This window comes from Thermobia domestica, chromosome 15 (assembly GCF_964235325.1).
Source record: "Thermobia domestica chromosome 15, izTheDome1.hap1.1, whole genome shotgun sequence".
In the NCBI taxonomy this organism is placed as follows: domain Eukaryota; kingdom Metazoa; phylum Arthropoda; class Insecta; order Zygentoma; family Lepismatidae; genus Thermobia; species Thermobia domestica.
In genome coordinates this window covers 142,707,033-142,730,908 of record NC_137468.1, presented here as the reverse complement: position 1 = coordinate 142,730,908, position 23,876 = coordinate 142,707,033, and the positions used below count along the sequence as shown (strand labels likewise).

Genomic DNA, 23,876 nt, shown 5'->3' with positions numbered 1-23,876 from the left:
GAGTGAGTTGGAGCTCGTGTCAGCGGATTTTCGATGAGGATTTGTAAAAGAGACGCGTTGCCGCTAAGTTTGTTTCTCACCTGCTCACACAGGATCTGGATATTTGGGCTTTAACGAGTAGCAGGGCTCATAGTGGTCTGGTAGCAAGGCTAGTTGAAAAGTGACCAAAAGCACACGAAAAAGTAACCAAAATCTCATCATGTCCCTTTTTTCCTTTGTCAATTTCTCCATTACCTCTCTCTTTGTTGTTTTGTTTCATCTTTTCTTCTTTACTTCTTCTTTTTTGAGCTTCCTCCTTTCTTAGGTTTTCTAAGTGTGCTTTGTAGTTACGGTAAGCAGACTTAGCAGATGTAAGAAGCTTCTGAGTAAGTGGAACCACTTCTAGCCTATTCCCGAATTTCTTCATCCCAGACATTATATTTAACTTAGCACTGAGAGTTCTCAAAGCTATGAAATATTCAAATTCATCACCTACTCTTAAGAAGAACATATTATACAAGCATAAGACAACACGAACATGACAAAACACACAAACGCAACGTTAAGCGGAGCGTTAACTATTACGAGAGAAAACTAAAAGACTATTACGATAGAAGAATAGACACAAAAGAGTTCTCAGCCCCACCTTGAGAGCTGAAGCATCCGCCAACCGTCCACTGTGCTTTAGAAAGAATAAAAGTTGAAGTGAGAATAAAGCTGACTGTTTCACATGTGGCAGCAAGTATTGAAGCTTTCAGAAGAGTAATGAGTAACAAGTTTCTGCCTTTTTCCATTTATTTTCATATTTTTCTTAGAAAACTGCCAATGCAAAACATACATCACGCGAAAAAGTTAATTTAACCCCCCTTCCAAAAAAAAGTAACTTTTAGTGAATAAACTTAAAAAAAAGTAACTTTTAGTTAAAAAGTGACTCGCTATGAGCCCTGGAGTAGGCTATCGTTCCCTACCCTCCGTATTTGACAGGCTGAGACCCCGTGAAACTTTTTTTTTTTCTATTCCCGAGAGTGAAAAAATCTAAAAGGGAGGTGTTTTGATGATGTGGAGGGTGTAAAAAGAGCTTAATAGAGGGCTTTGGACGATATCGAATCTGAAGAGTTCCAGAGATGCTTCAAATGTGAGAAAGAAGACTGGAAAATCGAATCGCATCTGATGAAGATTACTTTCAGTCATCTCCATTTTGCATTTTGTAAAAAAGTCCGGTTTTTTGGGCCCCCCTTTTATAGATCAAACAGACTAATCAACTGATCAATTAATCGAAATACAATTATATTTGAGTGACACGACTATGAGTACGTAATGGGAGATTTAATAACATAAACACAAATAAACCTATTAAGGTAATACTGCAACTGGAAATACTAACAAATATAATAAAAACTCAAATGATACCGAAATAACAAAAGCAATAATAATAATAATAATAATAATAATAATAATAATAATAATAATAATAATAATAATAATAATAATAATAATAATAAGAAGAAGAAGAAGAAGAAGAAGAAGAAGAAAGAAATTCTATAATAGTGGAGTTAAATAACCGAGATGGAGTACCTATCATACTTCATACTTAGAAAGGAGATGGAGACCTACCACACTTTATATTTAGCACTACAGACAAAAATTACAGAAGCAGCACAAAGAGGTTCAATCTTTGGAGTGAACTAAAGCACACAAATCTACGTATATGCTGATGATCGATAATTGAAAAAAATAGATCGCTAAAAATACATCTAATATTAGAAAAAATTATTAAGATAACATATATATATGATTACTAGATGGAAGCCAGAAAAAGGTAGAGACAAAAATATACATTTAGAAGGAAGAAAATTTTAAAAAGTTCATTTAAATATTTTGGCATATTAATAAATTAACAAAATAAAAAAAGGGGGATAAATGAAAAAAAAAAATGCAAAGTAATAAAGCCTAGTACATACATATGCATAAGCAAACAAATAAGAAATGCAAACTCATTAAAAAAAATAATTCGACCATAGATCATGCTACTTATTTCACTACAAATATCTGTAAAAAAGAAGTATTTGTAGTGAATAAAAGAGAAGACGCATTGCGCCGATTTGAGAAAAGACTAATACGCACAATTTATGGACCGATGAAAGCACATGACAACTGGAAACTAAGAAACAATGAAAAAATTAATAACATACTGGAAAGTGAAAGCATAATGAGATGCATGAAGTTGGAAGTACACGACGGTTGGCGACATACAAAGGATGGAGAAGAGTAGGAAAGCGTAGAAGATAATGCAAGTAAGGGTATACTGAATAAGAAAGAAAGGAAGATTGATAACCAGATTGACAGATGATATTACTGAATATCTACACCGACTAAGGAAACCGTTAAAGACAGAAAAATCGAAGCCAAAACGCACAAGTGTTAGAAGAATCATATGGTAAGAACGATGTTTCTGTCCTGTATTTTGGTAACTTTCTAACAGATATAACACTGAAACTATTCACTACCAGGAAAGTTAAAATCAATTTTTATTTTTTTATAAAATAAAAAACAAGTTTCTTGAATATATTTATATATACTCTCTCTCTCTCTCTCTAAAAAAATGCTATAACAGCAACATACATATTTCTCTTGAAGACCTGAAAATTCTGCTAAAATACACGTTATTGATAAATTATAACGATCTAAGTATATATATATATATATATATATATATATATATATATATATATATATTATTATTATATATACGCATAAAACTACGAAACAAATAAAAAATTTACCTGCTCCCGAACTGTTTTTCTTTAGGCTCTAGAAAGCAAAACTAGGAAAGATTAACTAACCTCTAAATTTGGGCGAAATATTGGATAGACTTTGCATCTCCAGTTCGGAACCAGGTAAATCTGTATTAGTCATTCCCAACTGAATGCTATGTGACGCCACAGTTTGTTGTTTCTTGCTCAGTAAAACAAATGGAGAGGGGGAGGAGCTGGCAGGTAATATGACGTTGGAACAAGATAATCGTGACAGGTAAACAAGAACATCGATATTTTACTTGACGGTTTAGCAGATATACTACTCATGGGTCCATGACAACGCGTACACTGCTCATTCCATTCTCCTACCTCATTCCTTCCTCTTCTTTCTTCATTGTGTTTCTCTCTGTTTTTGTCAAATGTAAAAGTGTGCTCCTACGTCATACATCGGTCAGTTAGAAATGACTGGACTATATACACAGGTAGTGGACATTGAAACTGGAACATATGGTAGATAGCCATAATTTGTTTAATAGTGTATCGGAGTGCCATTGGCAGCCAGTGCAGCGGCAATACGACTTGGAAGTCTTGCACTGTTTGCAGAGGGATTTTCAACCATTTCCTTTGAAGAATTGTGACAAGTTCAACACGTGCACGTGGTGGAGGGAAACGTTCCCTCAGTCGATCCTGATGATTCAGCGGCCACGGCAGATGTTCAACTTTACTGTCATGTTCATCAAACAATTCTGTGACAAGTTTAGCAGTATGAAAAGGGCAGTTATCATCCTGGAACACTGCACTACCGCCCGGAAAGTGTGTTCGAATTATAGGGTGTAAATAGTTCGCCAGAATAGTCTTATAGTCACTGGCAGTAAGACAACCCGGCTGATATTTAGTATCTCCCCCAATCTTGCACATATAAGATTTAGTGTGTTACTTACTTCACGAAAAATAGCTGAGCTAGGGACTGCTAGCGAAGGGAATCAGAAGCCCCCAGGGCCCTTGTACTTCTACCTTTATCACAATTTAGACAAAAACAAGGTACTCGGTTCTGGAACCATGAAACGAGTTGGGAGAGAGACTAAATGACATCCCACGACCCTATAGAACAATTAAGTGGTCCAAAATCTGCCACGGTATTGCATCCCAGACCATCACAGATCCACCTTATATTTAACTATGGGTACCAAGTACTTTGGATTGTATGCATTAGAGGGGCTTCTCCAGACGAATACTCTCCCTATTGTTTGGGAAACACTGTAGCTGGATTCGTCCTAGAGTATGACACATTTTAGGTCATTCAAAAACCACGTTTTATGCTTCGGGCACCACTGAACCCGCTTTGCAGCATTTGTGCTACTGACGAAAGGCTTCGTAATCGCAGCCCTGCCATGGATGTTGGCCTTATGCAGATATAGACAGACTGATTTTGTGCACACAGGTTTTTGAGGTGTATATTCACTTGCCGATGTGGTGGTTTTCTGTTTTCGTGCAACAATCCTAGTCAATGTCCTGACGTTCCTTTCAGACAAGTTCCGTTTTCCCCTGCAGTTGCTCCTCCTGGATGTGGTTCGTCCTTCCTGTTCATATTGTTCATATGCACACATCACCTTGGATACTGTAACTGGTGAGACGTCACAAAGTGTTGCAGTTTTGGGCACAGATGCACCTGCTAAACGCGCCCCTACGATCTACCCTCTTTTGAAGTTGGATATGTCTTCCATTACACTACTTTACACACAGGATTTGACGTTCACTGACGAACCTCTTTTACTGGAGTCACTACCAAGAACTCGTACACGTGACTTTTTCCCGAATGTACGATATAAACTTCCAGATGGTTCTGATGACCCCTGCAAATATCTTATGATATTTGCACAGGTGTTTTAGTTTCAATGTCCACTACCTGTATATATATTAAATACATTAAATTATATTAAATGCATTATTCACTTTGCGATTGCTACTTACTACTCTCTGACGACTCAGAAATGATGCTTCCGAGTTTTCGCAAAACGTTTTCTGTTTCAGATAAGCTATCGGACGATTCAGCCAGTGTGCTATTTGTAACACTTTCAAGCTCCGATATAATCTTCGATGTTTTATCTGGAAACAGATAAAGATAAATCAACATAATGAAAAGCGAGTTTAATAAAAAGAATCTAACGTGTCTTTCGTAGATTCTACATAAAAAATTATATTAATGCTAAAGATGCATATAGGTGTTAATGAATTATACCGACAAACTGTAAGAGGTGATTCTCCACATCAATACGAGAAAAAAATTTCATATGAACCTGTTTCGAAAAGTGAATAGATTCAGAGCTACGACCGTCCAAAATTGTGAAAGGCCACATTTCAACACACGTCATTTCGAATTCGAGAAACCATGGAGTTTTGGTTCACATGAGTGTAAAAGAAGTCACATATACGGCATCAAAAATCACATATCTAAGCAAGTGCAATGGGTGCACAAGGGATTCTCTACAGAACATAATTTCCAGACATGCTCTCAACAGAATTCTTAGATATGCTTTGACTTCAAACTAAGTCCGAAGTAGGCAAAAGCTAAGCCTTGATAGCAGTGTCACGAAATGCTTCGGGGTGAGATCGGAAATGTTAGGAGTCGCCAGCACTGTCCCTCGTGTACGAAATAACATGCTATGATGTATTCTGTCATGGAGTGTTTCACGTTTTTTTTTTTTTTTTTTCACGTACAAACATGACATAAAACGTCACAGCACGCATTATTTCGTACACGAGGGACCACGGTGCTGGCGATTTCTAACACTTCTGACCTTTCGTCGAAGCATTCCGTGTTCACAGGTGTCAATGTTTATCTTTTGCCTACTTGGGCACACCTTGAGATTAGAGCATATTCCAGAATTATGTTGGGAGATGTCTGGGAATTATGCCCTCTAGGGAATCATTTATGCACCCATTGCACACTGTTTAAGTACGCTCTTTTGGATAGCGTATCTATGACTTTCTTTACGCTGATGTGGAGTGTCACTCCATGGTTTCTCGAATTCGAAATAACGCGTGTTGAAATGTAGCTTTTCCACAATTTTAGACGGCTTTTGCTCAGAAACTACGCATTTCTTCCCACAAGTTCACATGAATTTTTTTCTTATATTGATGTGGGGAATCACCTCTTACAATTCATTAACACCTATATACATCTTTAAGATTAGTGTTATTTTATGTACAATCTACGAAAGGGGACAAATAAGGGAACAAGAATTATGACTCATATAAGGGAACAAAGTACACAATTACAAGCTATGAAAATTAACATTTACATAGAGAGACATTCAGGGGAATGATCTCTAAAAACAAGTTCAAATTAACGAAATATCCATTAATGTGTTAAATGAAAGAGTTAGTAAATTAGATCAAAGGCAAGTAACAGGTAATAATGACGAAAACTGTCATGTAAGCGAAATCAAACAATCCATTGAAGCTGTCTGTGAAAAATGGAGGCAGGAAGCTAGTTTGCTAAAAGTGTGTGTGTGTATGGTGGTGGGAGGGGAACAGTCACACATTGGAATCAAACGTTTAAACCGACAAATGGATATTTGGTAGAGATGAAATTGACCATTAGTAATTTAACTTCGCAAGCTGCTGCTCTGAGAGACTTGGAGGAAACTAATGTAGTAAATAACAATGACTGCACAAGGGAAACATCATGTGAAGCAACAAATGATCAGAACACTAGTGGAGCAGAGTTTCATAAACATTTGTTGAAATCAAGATTTACTGAACCCTGTATCTTCCACGGAGAAAACTGGCCTTAAAATTAACATTTTACCTTAAACATATGATCTATCATGTCTTTATCGGGAGAGAATAAACCAGCAATGCACATCGTTACAATGCTTAACTCCATGAAATGTACCACAAATTTGTCCACACGCACACAGCAATGGCAAACAGATTTTGTGCCTCATGTCACATGACAATGCTGTCCCACAAAGAACTGTTTGGATTCTCCGTAAGTTGCGGTATGAACCCCTTTCTCAACCCCAATCTCTCTCCAACTGACTACTACCTTTTCCGGAGTCTCGATCACTTCTTGTGGGGGAAGATCTCTCCTGAGTACTAGCCGGTGCGACGTGTGGTTCGCATTGCAGATTTCAGAGTTCTTTCTTCACGGAATTTTAACGTTAGTAGAGCAATAGTAAAAATGGAGAGTAGAGTGAAAGATACACTTCTGAATCAACAGTCGTGTTGAAAAAATTCTTGAAATTGCGCACTGAAATTGCCTACTTTTTCAGAATGAAGTGAGACTTCATGTACTGCACGTTTTCCGTAGCTTATTCACGTATTCACATAAATGGAACCAGGTCTCATTATTGAAAAATGTTTTGTTCAGTTTGTTGACCTCATTCTTCCGCGTGAATCCGCTGAACCACTGACAATAATTTAAGCGTTTCTGGAAATCCCATGAGCGCAGCTCCTGAACCACTCGTACCCTGTACGCTCGAAACTTTAGACGGTTTGCAGTCCTATGACAAAATGACAAGGATTTCCCTACCTCTTGTGAAAGCCGCCTCAGTGACTTCCTAAGGAAACTCTGCATTTTTTGATCAACATCTACAAGAAAATCTTGTGTGAAAACTGATAGTCTTCCGCTCCTTGGCTTATCTGTAATATTTCCTGTTTCAAGGTTTTTTTTTTTTTTTTTTTTTTTTTTTTAACTATATCATACACTGTTGTTTTCGAGGTGAAGGGGCGTTGGGATATCTCCTACGAAAGATCTCTATAAGGCGTTTGTATGATTTAACTTCAAAGTAAGCTTCCAAAACAGTAACCCTCTGGTCCCGTATAATATTCATGGTAAACTGAATTCGCGCATTTTCGGCTTAACATTTAGCTTTCATTCTTGCTGCTTACTGCGAATTCATTGTTGTTCATAGTCGTCAAATGTTGATTTGTATGTTCCAACAGCACCAAAAAACAATCACAAGCACTAGTTTCTAAAAACATGCATTATTGATCAACAGTGAATTTTTAAAGTCAGAGTTCGTGGACTCTAGAAAAGCTCTGTATAAACTACACGCAGAATTAAAGAAATAAATTTCCGAACGAAACGCATTACCTGAGCTAATTTTTTTCTGTGAATCCGTCTTCTTTCCAATTGGTCCTTTATATCTTACTACAAAACTAAACTTCGCAAGGCGATCCAGCTGACTCATTGACAAAGCTTCCATGGCTTGCTTTTTCGCTACAACTAGTCTTCGAGTAAAATCTTTGCCATGTACGACACTCTGAAACAAATAATAAATTATGCAATAACACAAGATATAGACAGCATAAAAAACAGACAACTTCACAGACACTTCGTAGAAGAAAAGAAGTACACCTTCGTTACGCAAGTTTACCAACCTTGGTCAACCTTGAACGACTCTTATATAAAAGCGTTGCCAAAACTTCGTGAAAGATAATAAGATAACATGAACAGGAAGACAATAAATAAGTGTACATGTTCAAATTAATAATTATAAAGAGTATATGGATATTTAAAGTGAGAAAGTACCCTTATTTATTATGATAAGGATACGTTCTTACTTTAAATATTCATGTGTTCCTTCTAGTTATTACTTTGAACCTGTATACTTATACTTATTACTTAACTGTCTTCGTGTCCCTCTTATCTTATTATTCCTTAACTTTTATGAAGTTTTGGCAACGCTTTTATGTAAGAGTTGATTCACGGTTGACCAAGACTTTTATTTCTATACGTGAAATATACATACATAGAAATCACCAAACTACGTATGTTTTTCGAAGTATTTCCCATGAACATCGAGAGACCGTTGCCATCGTTGTGGAAGTTCCCTGATGCCTTTGGCATAGAAAAATGTAGGTTGCTGTCGTGAATGCACACCTTTCTTGAGGTTCTCAGCTGTATGAAGTGCGTCCTTCCCAAAGCGCTTGACAACATCCAAACGAGTGGAAATCACTGGGGGCTAAATATGGATTTTAAGGATTGTGTGGTAAAATCTCTCAGTGCATATTGCCCAGTGTTGTTTGAGCCCATGCAAATGGACCGCGTGTAGCCTGCCACTATCATGGAGAAGAAAGACATGTTTCGACAACATAGCATCATCTCTTTTCTTCCGAACGGCCCCATGTACATCACCGTGAAGTAATACTGAGTAATACTAGCTATTAATTGTGGCACCCTTCTCCAAAAAATTCACATTGGTAACTCCTTTCATGTCCCATAAGACAGCTCTCAAAATCCTACCGTCAGATAGGAGCGCTTTGCTTTCTTCTATGGGGTAGGTAGACAGGAACCGTTATGCAGTCACTCCACCCTACTGCATTTGATTTCAGGGTGAAGTAAGGCAATCATGTTTCATGACACGTCATGATGAACTCCAGAAATGCATTTCCTCGTTTCGAGGCAGATTCAAGTGTTGTTTACAGATTGATCGAATGTCAAATGTATCGGATGTCAAATGCCGGGGCATCTATCTTACACACATCTTACGGAAGAGTAAATGCTTGTGAATGATTGTCTCCAGATTGCCAACACATTGACTCAATGTGCTATGTCTTGTACTGTTACTGGCAGTCTTCAACGATAACTTGCTTTTTACGCACGCTATTCACCGAATGAACGTAGTTGGACAAATTAATTATACACCGCTATTCCGTATCAATAGATACATTACTTGCCGCTTTGTTTACACTATTGTGCATGCGCCAAATGTGCCGCAAGGGATTGTGGTGCAACAATCGTGATCTTTCTGCAAAAGTAATGAAGTACTATATTGGTTCTCTAATGTCTTACGCACTAAAGTCTTCGTCAATCTTAAACACCTGTAATTAATGTGAAAATCTGACGTGAATACATCAATGGCCAAATTAATACACTCAGAATAGTATTCATATCATTATATTATAACGTTATGCACTAAATAATATAATATTTTTTATTTATTTTATTTATTTCAAGAAAGAAGAAAATTTTAATATATTGGGCGTATCCAATATATTAAAGCATATACATAAAAATACATAAACATACTAAACTATATAATAACAATATACAAAATATTAATGGAATAAAATAAAAAAATAAGGAAAAGTTAACTGCTACAGAAATTAACAAGTCAAATTTCCTACTTGTAAGTGCTATTATTTCTCCAAAGGAAATCGGACTTCCTAAATTCTCTTTACTAATAGAGTTTAATAAACCCGGTATTCAGAGATGACAGGAGTTCGGACTTCCAGAAGTTGTCTATCTTCCGGTGTCGGGCAGATTAATTCATTGCACTTATTTCTATAGTGTGAAAATTTTTGTATTTCTTAAAGAATTAAGAAAAAGAAAAGATAGAAAATGGCTCACATAAGCAAAAGCTTGTGTGAGAGCCTGATTATCGTATTTTATTTATTTATTTTCTTACCGTAACATATAAGGTTTATAATTCTTACTTTTAGTTAACAATAGTTTTTTTTTTTTTTTTTTTAAATACTTTTTGATTCTTTTAACCTCTACAAAATTAACCATTTATATGCTTTGATTACTTTCCTCTTTAATTCGAAGTGGGAGTTTATTATAGATCTTCGGAGCTCTGTGATATGTTTGATATTGAGTTATAGATTTACTCGTTGCTTTAATTTCTAAATTTTTGTTTGTCCCATTTCTGGTTAATGTACATATGTTTTATTTCGTCCCATTTGTTTCTATTCTTTTTAACATACATTAATACCTTTTGCAAATATAATTTTGAAAATGGTAACACTGAAAATTGATCATAGAGTCTATCTAGTCTACTGTCAGGTCCTTTTTTTAAACATATTCTTACAATATTATTTTGCTGAACCATCAAAGGTTTTAAATGAATAGGGTAAGCAGCACCCCAAATTAATATACCATATATAAGTATACTATTTACAAGAGCATAATATACTGTACGTAATATTTTTAAGCTTACAATATTTCGTAACTGAACAAACTTATATAATAATTTTCTTAGTACTGTGGCGCTATGTGTAATGTGAGACCATTTTAGATGCTTATCAATAAATATACTTAAGTATTTTACTTTATTTTCATCAATAAGAGGACTACAGTTATATTTTTCAGTATTTTGACAATAATGCAATTTCAGTGACATGTTTTCCGGCTGTCCTGTTAAAGTTTGCGAAAATGTTATATACTTTTTTTTTTTTTTTTTGTATTTAATACTAACTGATGATTATTAAGCCTTTGTTTTACTTTCTTCATTTCTGTTTCAGTTTTCTTGAATACATCTGTCCATGTTTTACCAGTAAATATAAGTGAAGTGTCATCAGCAAATGATTGTATATGCCCGTCCATTTTTAAATTACACAAATCATTTATATAAATTAAAAATAATTGGACCTAACACAGTTCCTTGTGAGACTTCTTGCTTTGAAAATGAATAATTGCTTTGAAAATTACCTATTTGGACGGCCTGTTTTCTGTCTTTCAAATAACTGCTAGACCAAGATAGCGATATACCCCTTATTCCACATCTTTCTCGTTTATTTAAGACAATTTTGTGTGATATTGTGTCGAATACTTTAGCTAGGTCTAGGAAAACTGCAATTACTTTTTCAGCTTTATCAACATTTTTACAAACAATCTCTGTTAAATTGTATTCTGTATCTAATGTACTTTTATCTTTTTGAAATCCATATTGATTTCAAGAAAATTTATTTTGTTCAAAAAAATAACTAATCTTCTCTTTATACATTTTTCTAATAGTTTAGCACAGTAACTGAGGATTGATGTAGATCTATAGTTATTAGGATCAGCCTTTGAGCCCTTTTTATATATAGGTTTTATTACAGCAGTCTTGAAATCATCAGGAAATACACCTGTTTTTAAGCTTAAGTTAAAGATATACTGCGAAGGTTTTAATATATTTGATGTCGTATGTTTCAATACACTTGCTGATAACACTAGTTAACAAATTTAAACTTTTTGTTTGTTACATGAGAAAAATCACCTGATCTTCAAGGAACTTTTTGCGCTGAATTCGAATATGCACTCGGTTTCTCTCCATCACGTACAGTTTTCCCGTAACAGAGGGATTTTCGGGAAATTCCTTCAAAAATTTCCCTTTTTCAGATATTTTATTCCCCTAGCTCCTGTCCCCTTACATATAGTAACATAGAAATTATACCTAGGTATACCTTGATTTATATTTAATAAACCCTAAAAGTTTCGTAAAAATCGCTTTGTTCTTTCTAGAGAAATAAATATATTTGTATGTATACTGTGTGCACTGTTTATTGCACCTGATAGTAATGCTTTCAGATCTCCTGAGTTGGGGTAAAAACGATTTGCTTTATTACTACAAACACAGACATAAAAATGAATATTTACAATAGTCAACAACACACTTGTATTGCTCTCTGTAAATTATTGGATGCAGAAACGAACATATCATTGTACAGGAAAAGGCATGTTCAATTTTCAAGCTATTTCTCAATGCAAGATAATGTGTGCGTATGTACGGATAGAAATGGGTTGATGGCGGAGCTAGGAATTCCTTACGTTCCAGAAGAATGGAGGTTATTTATCGACGCGTCAAAGGTCAGCCTTAAAGCTGTCCTTTTGCATAATGGAAATAAAAAACCTTCTATACCACTTGCGCACTCAGTGAAGATTAAGGAATCCTATGACACCATGTCAACTTTGCTAAATCTTATAAATTACAAGGACCATTGTTGGCAAATATGTTGTGATCTCAAGGTAGTTGGTATTTTATTAGGACTGCAGTGCGGTTACACGAAGTACCAATGTTTTTTATGTTTATGGGATAGCCGAGCTGATGACAAACATTATGAAGTGAAGGAATGGGAACCTAGAGTGAATTACGTACCTGGAGAATGCAACGTCAAATACGCTCCTTTGGTAGATCCTAATAAAATATTACTACCGCCACTTCATATCAAGTTAGGACTTATGAAAAACTTTGTCAAAGCCATGGACACATCTGGTGAAGGTTTCAAGTATTTGCGAGATAAGTTCCCTAACCTGAGTGATGCTAAGATTTCAGCGGGAGTGTTTATTGGTCCCCAAATTAGGAAATTAATGCTTGATCATAGCTTTGACAGCAAGTTAAACAGTGCTGAGCTAGCTGCCTGGACAGCATTTAAGTGTGTTGTGCGCAACTTTCTGGGCAATAACAAAGCTGAGAGTTAAACAGAAATCGTACAGGACATGATACAGAAATACAAAGAGTTGAATTGTAGGATGTCTTTAAAAATCCACTTTTTGCACTCCCACCTCAGCTTCTTTCCTGCTAACCTAGGTGCTCTCAGCGACGAACAGGGGGAAAGATTCCACCAAGATATAATGGCAATGGAGAAAAGGTACCAGGGACGATGGGATCCTTCAATGATGGGGGACTATTGTTGGGGTCTTGTTACAGAATGCAACATTTCTTACAAAAGAAGGAAGTAGTGTACGTTTTTGTAACCCAATGGAAGTTTCATATATTGTGATAGTTTTGATTGTCTTTTCATGACCTTTTGGTACATTTGTATTATTGTTTATTGTAAATTGTCACACTTGTAAATTATATTGTATTATATTTTATATATGTGTTTGTGGTAATAAAGCAAAACGTTTTACCTCAACTTAAGAGATCTGAAAGCATTACTATAAGGTGCAATAAACAGTACACACAGTATACATACAAACATATTTATTTCTCTAGAAAGAATAAAGCGATTATTACGAAACTTGGAGGGTTTGTTAAATATGAATCAAAGTATACTTAGGTATAACTTCTATGTTAGTATATGCAAGGGGACAAGATCTTGAGGTGTAAAATAAACGAAAAGGGAAATGTTTGAGGGATTTTCCCGAAAATCCTTCTGTTACGGGAAAATCGTACGTCATGGAGAAAAACCGAGTGCATATTCGAATTCAGCGCAAAAAGTTCCTTTAAGAACAGGTATTTCCTTTTATGTAACAAAACCTTTGTTAACTAGTGTAATCCATCTATACCAGATGTTGTTTTTGGTGATAATTCACTTATGAAGCGTTCAATATCTTGTTCAGTGATTGGAATAAAAAACATAGAGTTTGGGAATTCAAATTGATATTTATTTTATTATCAATCTCTTTGTTAACTATTTCTTGCCAACACTGGAAAAATGCTCATTAAAACTTTCGACTATTAACATTGGATCACGTTCAAACGTTACTAGACCATTTTTAGTGTTTAGTTCGTTTATTTCTACATATTTTTTGTCATTTTTACCTATAATATCTGTTATTACCTTCCATAATTTACTATCATTGTTATTACATAATGTTTGTTTCCTAAAGTTTATTTCCATACCTTCTGTAATATTCCTTATATTTTAAATCGTTTTGGTTTTTAATACTAAACGACTTAATATATCCCTTTCTCTTATAGAATTGACTAATCCTTTTGTTTCCCATGGTTTTATTTTACGATATTTACTACTTTTTTTTGTTTGTTTGTTTTGTTTTTGTTTTTAATGTTAACGCGTGAATTACTTATACAATTGTTCATCATTGGGATGAAATTCGAAGTTGCAGTATTAACACAATTACTCTGTATTACCTGATTCCAGTTACATGTTTTCAATTCTTCATTTAATAAAGTATAATCTATTGTTGTTTCATATGACAGTTTTTCCCTCTTCTGCATTGTAATGGGAACATTTATACTAGTGAGAAAGTGGTCAATTATACTTGTTTGCAACACAGCTGATGTGACATTTAGTGGACTTTAGTGTTTTTTAAAAAATATGATCTATGCAAGTCTTTCTATATTCTGTAACTCTAGCGTGTTTGTTAATGCATGAAAGATAACCATGACTGTATAGTAAGTTTAAATACGTATCTGTATTTTCACAGCATTTGTCACTTAGTAAATCTAGATTGACATTACCTAAAAGCAAAGAGCAAGTTGATGATTTTTTTAAGCTCATCATTTAGCGATTGTAGAAATGCTTTCTCATCAACACTTCAAGCGCGATATATAGCTATTATATTACAACCTTCTGCATTGTTTAAATGTAAGCGCATTCCACTGGCGTCAGCAAGATTCAGTTCCGTTTCATTGTCAATGTCAACTTGCTCATTTACAAATATCATGACTCCATCTGCACGTGTTAAAGACCTATTTGTGTAATAACAGCGATATCCATTTAACTCAATTTTACAAGTTGCTTATTTTGCACGTACTAATATTTTGGTATCAGGTAATTACCCTTATTCCCGCTCATATACAGGGTGTTAATGAAATGAAATCTTTGAGTTTTACGTCCCACGGTTATGCCGGTTAGGCTAAAGGAGACGGTGATGATGAGCGATGAGTGAAATGGTGGAATGAAGAAAGTGGGAGGAAACGGGAGAACCCCGAGAAAACCCACGCACACGGTGTTTGTCCACCACAAAGTTCACTTGGCGGGGGCTGGGATCGAACCCGGGACCCCAAGCACCAGAGGTGAACGCTCTACCACTGAGCCACCGCGGCCCCAGGGTGTTAATGAATTCGATGTCAAATTTAGGTGATTCTCTATGTTAAATGAAGGGGAAAGGTTCTAATAAACATGGGTCCTTTTATTGTGATTTAAAAACAATGCAAACCATCACATTTAAGACGTTTTTACTTGAAAATTGTGAGACTTCTCGCAGGCAATTCAAGGAACTACACAGGAACTAAGTGAGCGATCTATCAAAAGATCCCTATTTCACAATTCCCTGATACCGGCGTAACGAATTGTATAAAGTAAGTTCGAGTACTAATTGAGTACCCATTGTGTGGGTATCAGAGGATTAACTATACCAGCTGCACGAATAAAAGCGAGAAAACGGCCAATAAAATCCGCATTATCGCTCAACATCTTATTAATATTATCAAGTAATCCTAAACGTTTTCTACGGTCTAAATATTCCTAACATTCTAACTCAACATAGGGGCGCAAGCCACTAACAGAAATAAAGTACATTCGTAAACTAATATATAAAAATGAAATGGATCTTTTCATGATCGAGTCACGGAAAAACAGCTGGACTCATTGAAATGAAGTTTTCGATATAGTTATCACCTACCTCGATCTGGATCTTTATTATGTAATTTCGATCAAAATGTATATTTCAAAAGAGGAGTGGGATCATAATTTATACCAAAAATGTAGTATTTCACGAGCCCGTCAAGTTAGGAAGATCACACTCCGTACGTACATTCCTTATTAAAAATAAGTGAACAAGTTTCCCAACATTTTCGAGAATTCTCGTCTCACGGGAGGCATTTTATATACTGTTTTCACAACACTGAAAGCGACGTTATCTGTTATTTGTGATCACATCACGCGAAAACGGCTGAACAGTTTGAAATGAATTTTGTAACATAGTTACTACCTACCTCGAGATAAGTTTTTATCATATTACTTTGCTTCAAATACGTATTAATAACGGGATGGGGAATCAAAATTCCAACCAAAAATAGTGTCTCTCGAGCCTCCACAGGTTAGCAAGATGAAACCCAATAAATAAATTCCTCATTAAAAGTAAGTTGGCACGTGCCCAATAGCATTTCCAAAATTCCAGTTTCAAGGGGAGAAGGGAGCAATTCCTATAATTGTTTTCACCACATTGAAATCGATGTTGTCTTGATATTTGTGATAAAAGGGGTTGAACTAACTTCATACTACACTTACTAACATACAGGGTGTATCAAAAAGAACTTTACAGCTTTGTAAACTCATATTGATTTATTTATTTAGTTTACAGACATGGTTTTGGTGTTATTTTGTGGCAAAATACATCGAAAAAAAAAAAAAACCCTAAAGATGTTCAATGTGGTTTCCATTGGTGATGCGGCATACATCCCATCTGAAGTCGATGTAGTATTTCCACACAAAATTCCTTACGAGCAATACTATCAGTATCTTTCAATTCTTGCACCATTAGTAATTTGTATGGTTTGAGATGCAACCGTTTTCTTATCAGATGCCAAATTGTCATGTGTGGGACGCCCAGCTGCCGGGTTGATTTTGTAGGATTGTTCACAATGCTTTGTCCCATTTGCTCTATAACGCCTTCAGATGTACGGGGACGACCTGAAGATTTGTTGTATCTTACCGAACATCTAGTTTCAGTAAAACACTTATGCCACTGATAAATAGTAGGCCTACTGGGAGGATCTTTACCATCCTTTGTACAAAAATTATGTTGCACAGTTGTCGCAGACTTGGATTCTTCAAACCAAAACACAAAGCTAGCATGGTCGGGACCAGTAAAGACAGCCATCTTTGCTCCAACTGTCGCTTGTTTCTGAACTAGTATACTACGTGAGTCAAAATTTGATCTATTTTGCTACAAAATGATACCAAAACCACGTCCGTAAGATAAATGAATAAATCCATAAGTTTTCAAATTTGTAATGTCCTTTTTGTTACACCCTGTATTATACATCATGGGGAAATGGAAGAACATTTTGAAATGAATTTCGAACGTAGGTTAGTATCTATCTGGAGCTAAGATTCTGTACTCTCACTTTGTTTCAAGAGCTTATCCTAAGGGAGTTGAATGGATGCAAAATTTCAGCTAAAAATAGATCTTACGAGCTCTTCAGGTTAGGAAAATAACACTCGGTAAATAGATTCATTAAAAGTAAGTGGACACGTGTTTCAAAGTTTTCAAAATTCCGGTTTAAAGACGGACTTTCTATAATTGTTTAAACCACCTTAATATGGACGTTGTATGTGTGTGATCTCATCACGGGAAACGTCTGACCCGTTTGAAGTGAAGCTTGAAACAGTTAGTACCTACCTCAAGCTGGGTTTATATCATATCACTGTGATAAAAGGGCGCATCCTAAGGGAGGTAGGGGGTTTACAACTTATGATAAAAATAGATTATCTTATGAATTTTTATCATTACACTTTTATGGAAATGCGTACTTTAAGAAGAAAAGGGTTCAAATATTTTCCATAAAAATATTTTCCCCGTATGAAGAACGAACATTTCAGCAAGATACAGCTATTACGAATGTCGCAACACAGAGGTGTTTGTAGAAGTTTTGCTTGGAAAATATATAAATTGGTATTATTATTATTATTATTATTATTATTATTACGGATCTGGAAATTCAATGCTGGATCTGAAATCGCAAAAGGGATAAGACCAACGAACGGCAAGTATTGAGGCGTGAAGTATGCAGGTTACACGAAGGGGGGCACCAGGTAAATAGTTCTTCACAATACGGACGGTTATTACCACGCACTAAATAGAAAAGTGTTAGATGAAACTGTCCAATACGTAGGAACAACAAGATCACTTCATCTCGGTGACCTTGTAAAATCTATTGGGCGAAATGACTACAGAGATCCTAGCAAAGAAGAAAGTGCTACAATAATGTAACACTTGACATCCCTGCGTGCTTGACTGCTGTGTCAGCGCGTTTATTTCCTCGAATGCCAACATGTGCGACACGCAGCAGACAACGACGACAGCCATCCATGTTGCTGTAGCTGCTGACATCTCACAAGAATGTCTTGCATGAGGGAGTGGTACCTAACGACATTCTGCAGGATGTAAATAACGATTCGTGAGTCTCTGTAGATAAGTAAAAGACCTAACGAGATATGAAGCGCATGGTCGAGGATAAGCTAACTACTGGTAACGTAGAAAGAGAGAAAGAGTGACCGACTGGGCCGGAACCTCTGGCATACCGTGCACATGCGTTAACCACTACGTCACCCAGTCCGATTCCCAGAACAGTCACTCTTTCTCTCTCAAGGTTGGTGCTCTCCACTCGAACCACGTGGGTTGTACCACAGACCCCTGCTGTGACTGCACAATCCCTATGTCCATATATTGAGCACCTATGACGGTTGTGATTTTATATAGATAGTAATGAAAGAGAAAACATCTGATTTTTTTAACACTCCATATCCTCTTTAGATATGAATTCAATAACGTACCCGGGTTCGAATCCCGGTCCAGTCGGTCACTTTTTCACTCTTTGTGCGTTAATTCCATCTAAAGAAGGTATGGTGTGTTAAAAAATCGGTTGTTTCCTCTTCCATTAATAACTGCTGGTAGTTCAGCAGTGAATACTGAACGTAGGCGACGCAGGCTGAATTCTGGGCTGTTGTCGTCCGTGATGAAGGCACAATCAACAGAATATTAATCCTTGGAACCATTCGTATAGAACATTAAAATGATTATTCTAGCTACACCAAAGCCTCGCTGGTATTCATGAGTACTTAAGCGAGATGGAAACACGGGTAAATTCCCAGCAAACACCTTTAAAATGTTATTTTATTCAATAGTATCGGTTATAGTACAACTCTGACAAGTAAAGGGTCCAAATGGATAAATCGAGTTGCGGGATGAGACGTAGTGCGCTTGATAGAGGATGTCAAAATATGTATATGTGCAAAGTTATAGCGGCTGAGCACCATAAGAAGTGGAGAGGGAGATGGTCAAAGTTGGTGGGAGAAGGGCTATGCTATGTTATTGAAATATATCAAATAAACTGTTGAATCGTGAAAATAGTGAAAGATAGACTAAGCAAACGGTGGTAGTTTCACATATTGGCAAAAGATGAATGAGCAAAGTAGATCACAAACCTCAATTGCTATCTTCAAATCCGCCATTTTGAAATCTGATATTTTTTTAAAATGGAAAGGTAGTCATGTGATATATCAATTAGGGTCAGCATGTTTTCGGAAAGTGTTCGTTATATGTTCTTATTTGGAAATTTTAGGATCATCGTTATAGTTATTTACGAAAATCTAAGAGAATGATACTCATATGCTGAAAGTCTAGATTATCACAAAAACACATGTAAGTTAAATATATCTACAAGCCAAGAAAACAGTGGAATTTGATTTCAACAGTGAAACTTGATAATAACAATGTAATAATATACAACTTAGGTCTCAAATTTCACTGTTAGTTTTCCTGGCTTATAGATATGTTTAACTTTAATCCGAACTTTCAACATACGAATATCACTCTTCTAGATTTTCGTAAATAACTATAAAGATGATCCTAAATCCTCCAAATAATTACAAATTACGATCACTATAGTTCATTGTTGACTTTATGAGAACATGCTGGCTCTAATTGATATATCACATGACTACCTTTCCATTTCAAAAAATATCACAGATTTCAAAATTGCGGACTTCAAGATGGCAGCGGAGGTTTGTGATCTACTTTGCCCATTCTTCTTTTGCCAATAAGTGAAACTACCATCGTTTGCTTTGTCTATCTTTCTACTAATTTTACGATTCAACAGTTTATTTGATGTATTTCAATAACATAGCATAGACCTTTTCCCATCAACTTTGACCCCTTCCCCGTCTGTTTCTTATGGCGCTCAGCCGCTGTAACTTTGCACATAAACATATTTTCACATCTGCTATCAGACGCACTAAGTCTCATCCCGTATAAGTCGATTTATTCATTTGGACCCTTTATTTGTGAGAGAAGGGGGAGGGAGGGATTGCACAAAGAATGGTTCACCTTTTCAGATTTTTTTAATAGAACAGTAATTAGTAATGAGTTCCCTTTCCGATTATAGAGAAAATACATTCTTCACCGCTTTTAGAAAATCTTCATAACATTATATTTATTCAACGTTTAACAAGTTTGTCCTGTTATTTTTCCTTAATTATTATTCTAAATTATTATTCTAAATGACAATTAGTGAATTCTTTTGCGAATAGGTTTATTCTATGTACTTTCTCCTAATTTTTGTTCTAAACAACACAATCTTTAAATTTTATGTCCCACGCTTATGCTGGCCAAGCTAGAGAAGACGGTGATGATGAGAAATGAAGGAAAGGGTGGAATGAAAAAAGTGGGAGGAAACGGGAGAACCCCGAGAAAAAAACCACGCACACGGTGTTTCTCCACGACAAAGTGCATTTAGCTCGAGCTTGGATCGAACCAAGAACCCCATGCACCAGAAGTGAACGCTGTACCAATGATGTTCTAAACAATTAATGGAATTTTTAAGAACCCCAACTTCGTGGCCAATGACTTGAGAACCGAAGGTACGCACCGGAAAACATTTTACATGTGTATGAGCACACTAATCGCGTACGATATACTATCCTTTTGATTTTTTAAAGGAAAAATCAAACGAGGGACGAAAATATGAAATCAGTATTGAAATAATATGTACAATAAATCCAGCACTTACATAAATTCTAAGAATAATTCTATGTTGTTATCCCCAGAAAATATAAATTAAATTGGTAATCTGGAATTTTACACATAATTGCTATAGCACTGAGTCATAGTCCCTTTTGAAACCAATGCTTATTTTAATTTAGAGACTGTAGCTTTTTTATTTATCACTCTAGGGTCGAGATAACTATTTTTAAAATATAACTTCAGAAATGTATAATTTAAAATAATAATAGTAACATCTTTTTTGCCGATTCATAATTAATGAGTTGAGTTGATTTTGAGTTTAACGTCCCGTTCAACATCGAGGCTATATGACACGTGGACCTACAGATTAACGTGGAATCCGAACCACATGAGCTCCCGCAGGCAATCGTATCCGGGTTTCCCACGCCAAAGGCGCGTACGCTAACCGCTTAGCCTGAAAGGAGCTCCCGATTTATAATTAAATTAACTTGCAACATTACAATATACGAGGGTGACTCCGAAAGTAATGCCTCCAAACCCACTACTTGGTCAATAATACTACAAACATTCTGAGCTGTTTACCATTAATGCACTGATATTTAAGCTATAGAATGTCACTTGTTCACCTTACTATCTCTTCTTGTTCAGAGGGATGGAACAATCCATGACATTAAGTGGAGACGTCAGGTTGGAACAATGGGTTGTCATTAAATTTCTGACTGCGGAAGGTTGTGTGCCCAGGAACTTCATCGCCGGTGTCGAGTCGTGGATACACCATTACGAACCGGAAACGAAGTGTCAGTCAATGAAGTACCGCCACACGTCCTCTCATCCGCCAAAAATTTCAAAGTTGTTCCATTTTGCTGGCAAAGTGTTGTTGACATTCTGCCTTATCCTCCCTATATTCCGGATCTTGCGCGCTGCGACTTTTGGTTCTTCCCCAAACTTAAGGGTCAACGTTACTGCTGTAACGTGGAGATGGAAGCAGCAGTTTGGCAATGGTGTTGCCAGCAGCCATCACAATTCTTCGCCGGCGGCATGAAAAACTTTGTTTCACGTTGGCGCAAGTGACTGCTGGTACCATATGTAACTGACATTGCAAGCTTTCCACTGTTACTTGTATCGGTGCTATCTGCCAAACACAAATACAGGCATCGCCTTGGAGGCATTACTTTCTGAATCTTCCTCGTATTTTTATGATTTCAATAAAACATCAGAACATACAATAAATAAATAAATTCATGCCCATAACGATTTCTTGAACAACAAGCTGCGTCCCTTTTCCCCTCCTTCCAGAATCTTGACCACTATTATACAAAAATCTAACTTCTTTAGTTTTTTAAATCTGTATTATTAATCAAAATACAGTCACAAGGAAGTAGAGCAATTTCCTTTTTTCCTCCCCCTATTTTTCTAGTTTTTTTCTTTCACAGAAGAGGAATTACAAATATTATCTGTAATAAGATTTAATTAATTATTTATTATTATTGTCCTATTTGTTATTGGTGAGTCTTAAATATGTCTGCGAACATGGTTAAAATTTACTTAGTATTCTTTATCGAAGACCTTTATTTAGTATCAAATTCAAGTAAACTAATTCTCATAACATTAAAACTTTTTTCTTCCTATACAGTAAATTACCTTTTTAACGTTCTTCGGCATGTGGTTTTCAGTAAACTGAATCATCGCACCTGGTGTTACCCACGCTCTTGTCACCGCTTTCTCATCAAAAAATGTCACAGAGTAATGAGTCTGAAATGTAAAATAATATAGGCCTATATAGTCTCCCAAACATTAACAAAATTAGTTCTATATATTAAATACTTTTTTTCAGCTTCAGTAGCTAAATATGCGATAATAACACTATCCATGTTTTAGATTGGATATTGTAACTGACCAAAGCCTTAACACACACATTGTATTTTAAACTATAATGTGTTACAGTTTTGGATATCTATCATATCCTTCATCAGACACTATACAAAGTGACCCAAAAGTAGGTATACAGTACCGTACTGATCAGCTCATCGCATTTTAAATCATTTCTTATTGTTATCCAATACGTAACTTCGTTTCTTTACTTTTTTTTTTTTTTTTTTTTAAACTTACATCTTAAACTCGGAACAGCCAAAGCAAATAAACCAATAAATTAGAATGTTATACTTGATCAATGCAGGAGAGTATACCTACTTTTGAGTCACCCTGTATAGACAATATAGAACATAAATGAAGCTACAAACATATATATATATATATAGTACTGCTTATGAAAAAAAAAAATACGGAGACTTACGGGATTGGCTGAAGGCTTCAGCCAATAGAATTTAGACTTTTTATAAGGATGACTATGTATCTTTTTCTCTATCTTTATTTATGTTTTATAGTGTCTGATTAAGGCTATGGTAGATATCCGAAAGTGTAACACATTATATACTCTTTTCAGCTTTAGAAAGAAGTAGATGTAAATAAACCCACCGGACTACCAGTGGGTCTATGACCAGTGATTGGTTGTTGGTCTCATTGCACTAGTATCCTACCGCAATATAATACCTACTAAGATAATACTTTCAAATAAAGATATCTGAATTTATCCTGCATTTTGTGATAAGAAACGCAATATATATAATGTTTAACAACAGATGTAGCTTTATTTCAACCTCATCCGTATTTGAACATATAATATTTATTGCGCATGCGTGTGCCTGTGCGCTCCGACTCTGCTCATTTGAAATTATAGAATGCAGAGTTTCATGGCGATGATGAGTGACAATAGTCTGTCTCATATTACAAAACATAAAAAAGGGCAACAGGAACAGAGGCAATCTCGTTTATACAACGATTTAAGAAAATACATATTTCCAACATAACAGCAGTCAGTGTGTTAATTATTTACCAACCAACCAACCGAGCCTTACACTTTAGAAATTATGCGACGACAGTAAGATAGCAGACGATCTTGCTGTTCACGTCTCTCGCTGCAGAAGCACGTATGA

General features: G+C 35.8%; 1 protein-coding gene across 3 annotated transcripts in view; it reads right to left on the bottom strand.

Annotated features, from left to right (window-relative positions):
• Positions 1-23,876, bottom strand: part of LOC145671277 (uncharacterized) — a 92,322-nt gene that overhangs the window by 6,163 nt on the left and 62,283 nt on the right. For all 3 annotated transcript variants that reach the window (XM_081740220.1, XM_081740221.1, XM_081740222.1), the window contains 3 exons: positions 22,525-22,635; positions 7,837-8,005; positions 4,707-4,841 (listed from right to left, as the gene is read on the bottom strand). In XM_081740220.1, the coding sequence (XP_081596346.1) occupies positions 4,707-4,841; positions 7,837-8,005; positions 22,525-22,635 (415 nt within the window). The remainder of the gene's footprint in view (positions 1-4,706; positions 4,842-7,836; positions 8,006-22,524; positions 22,636-23,876) is intronic.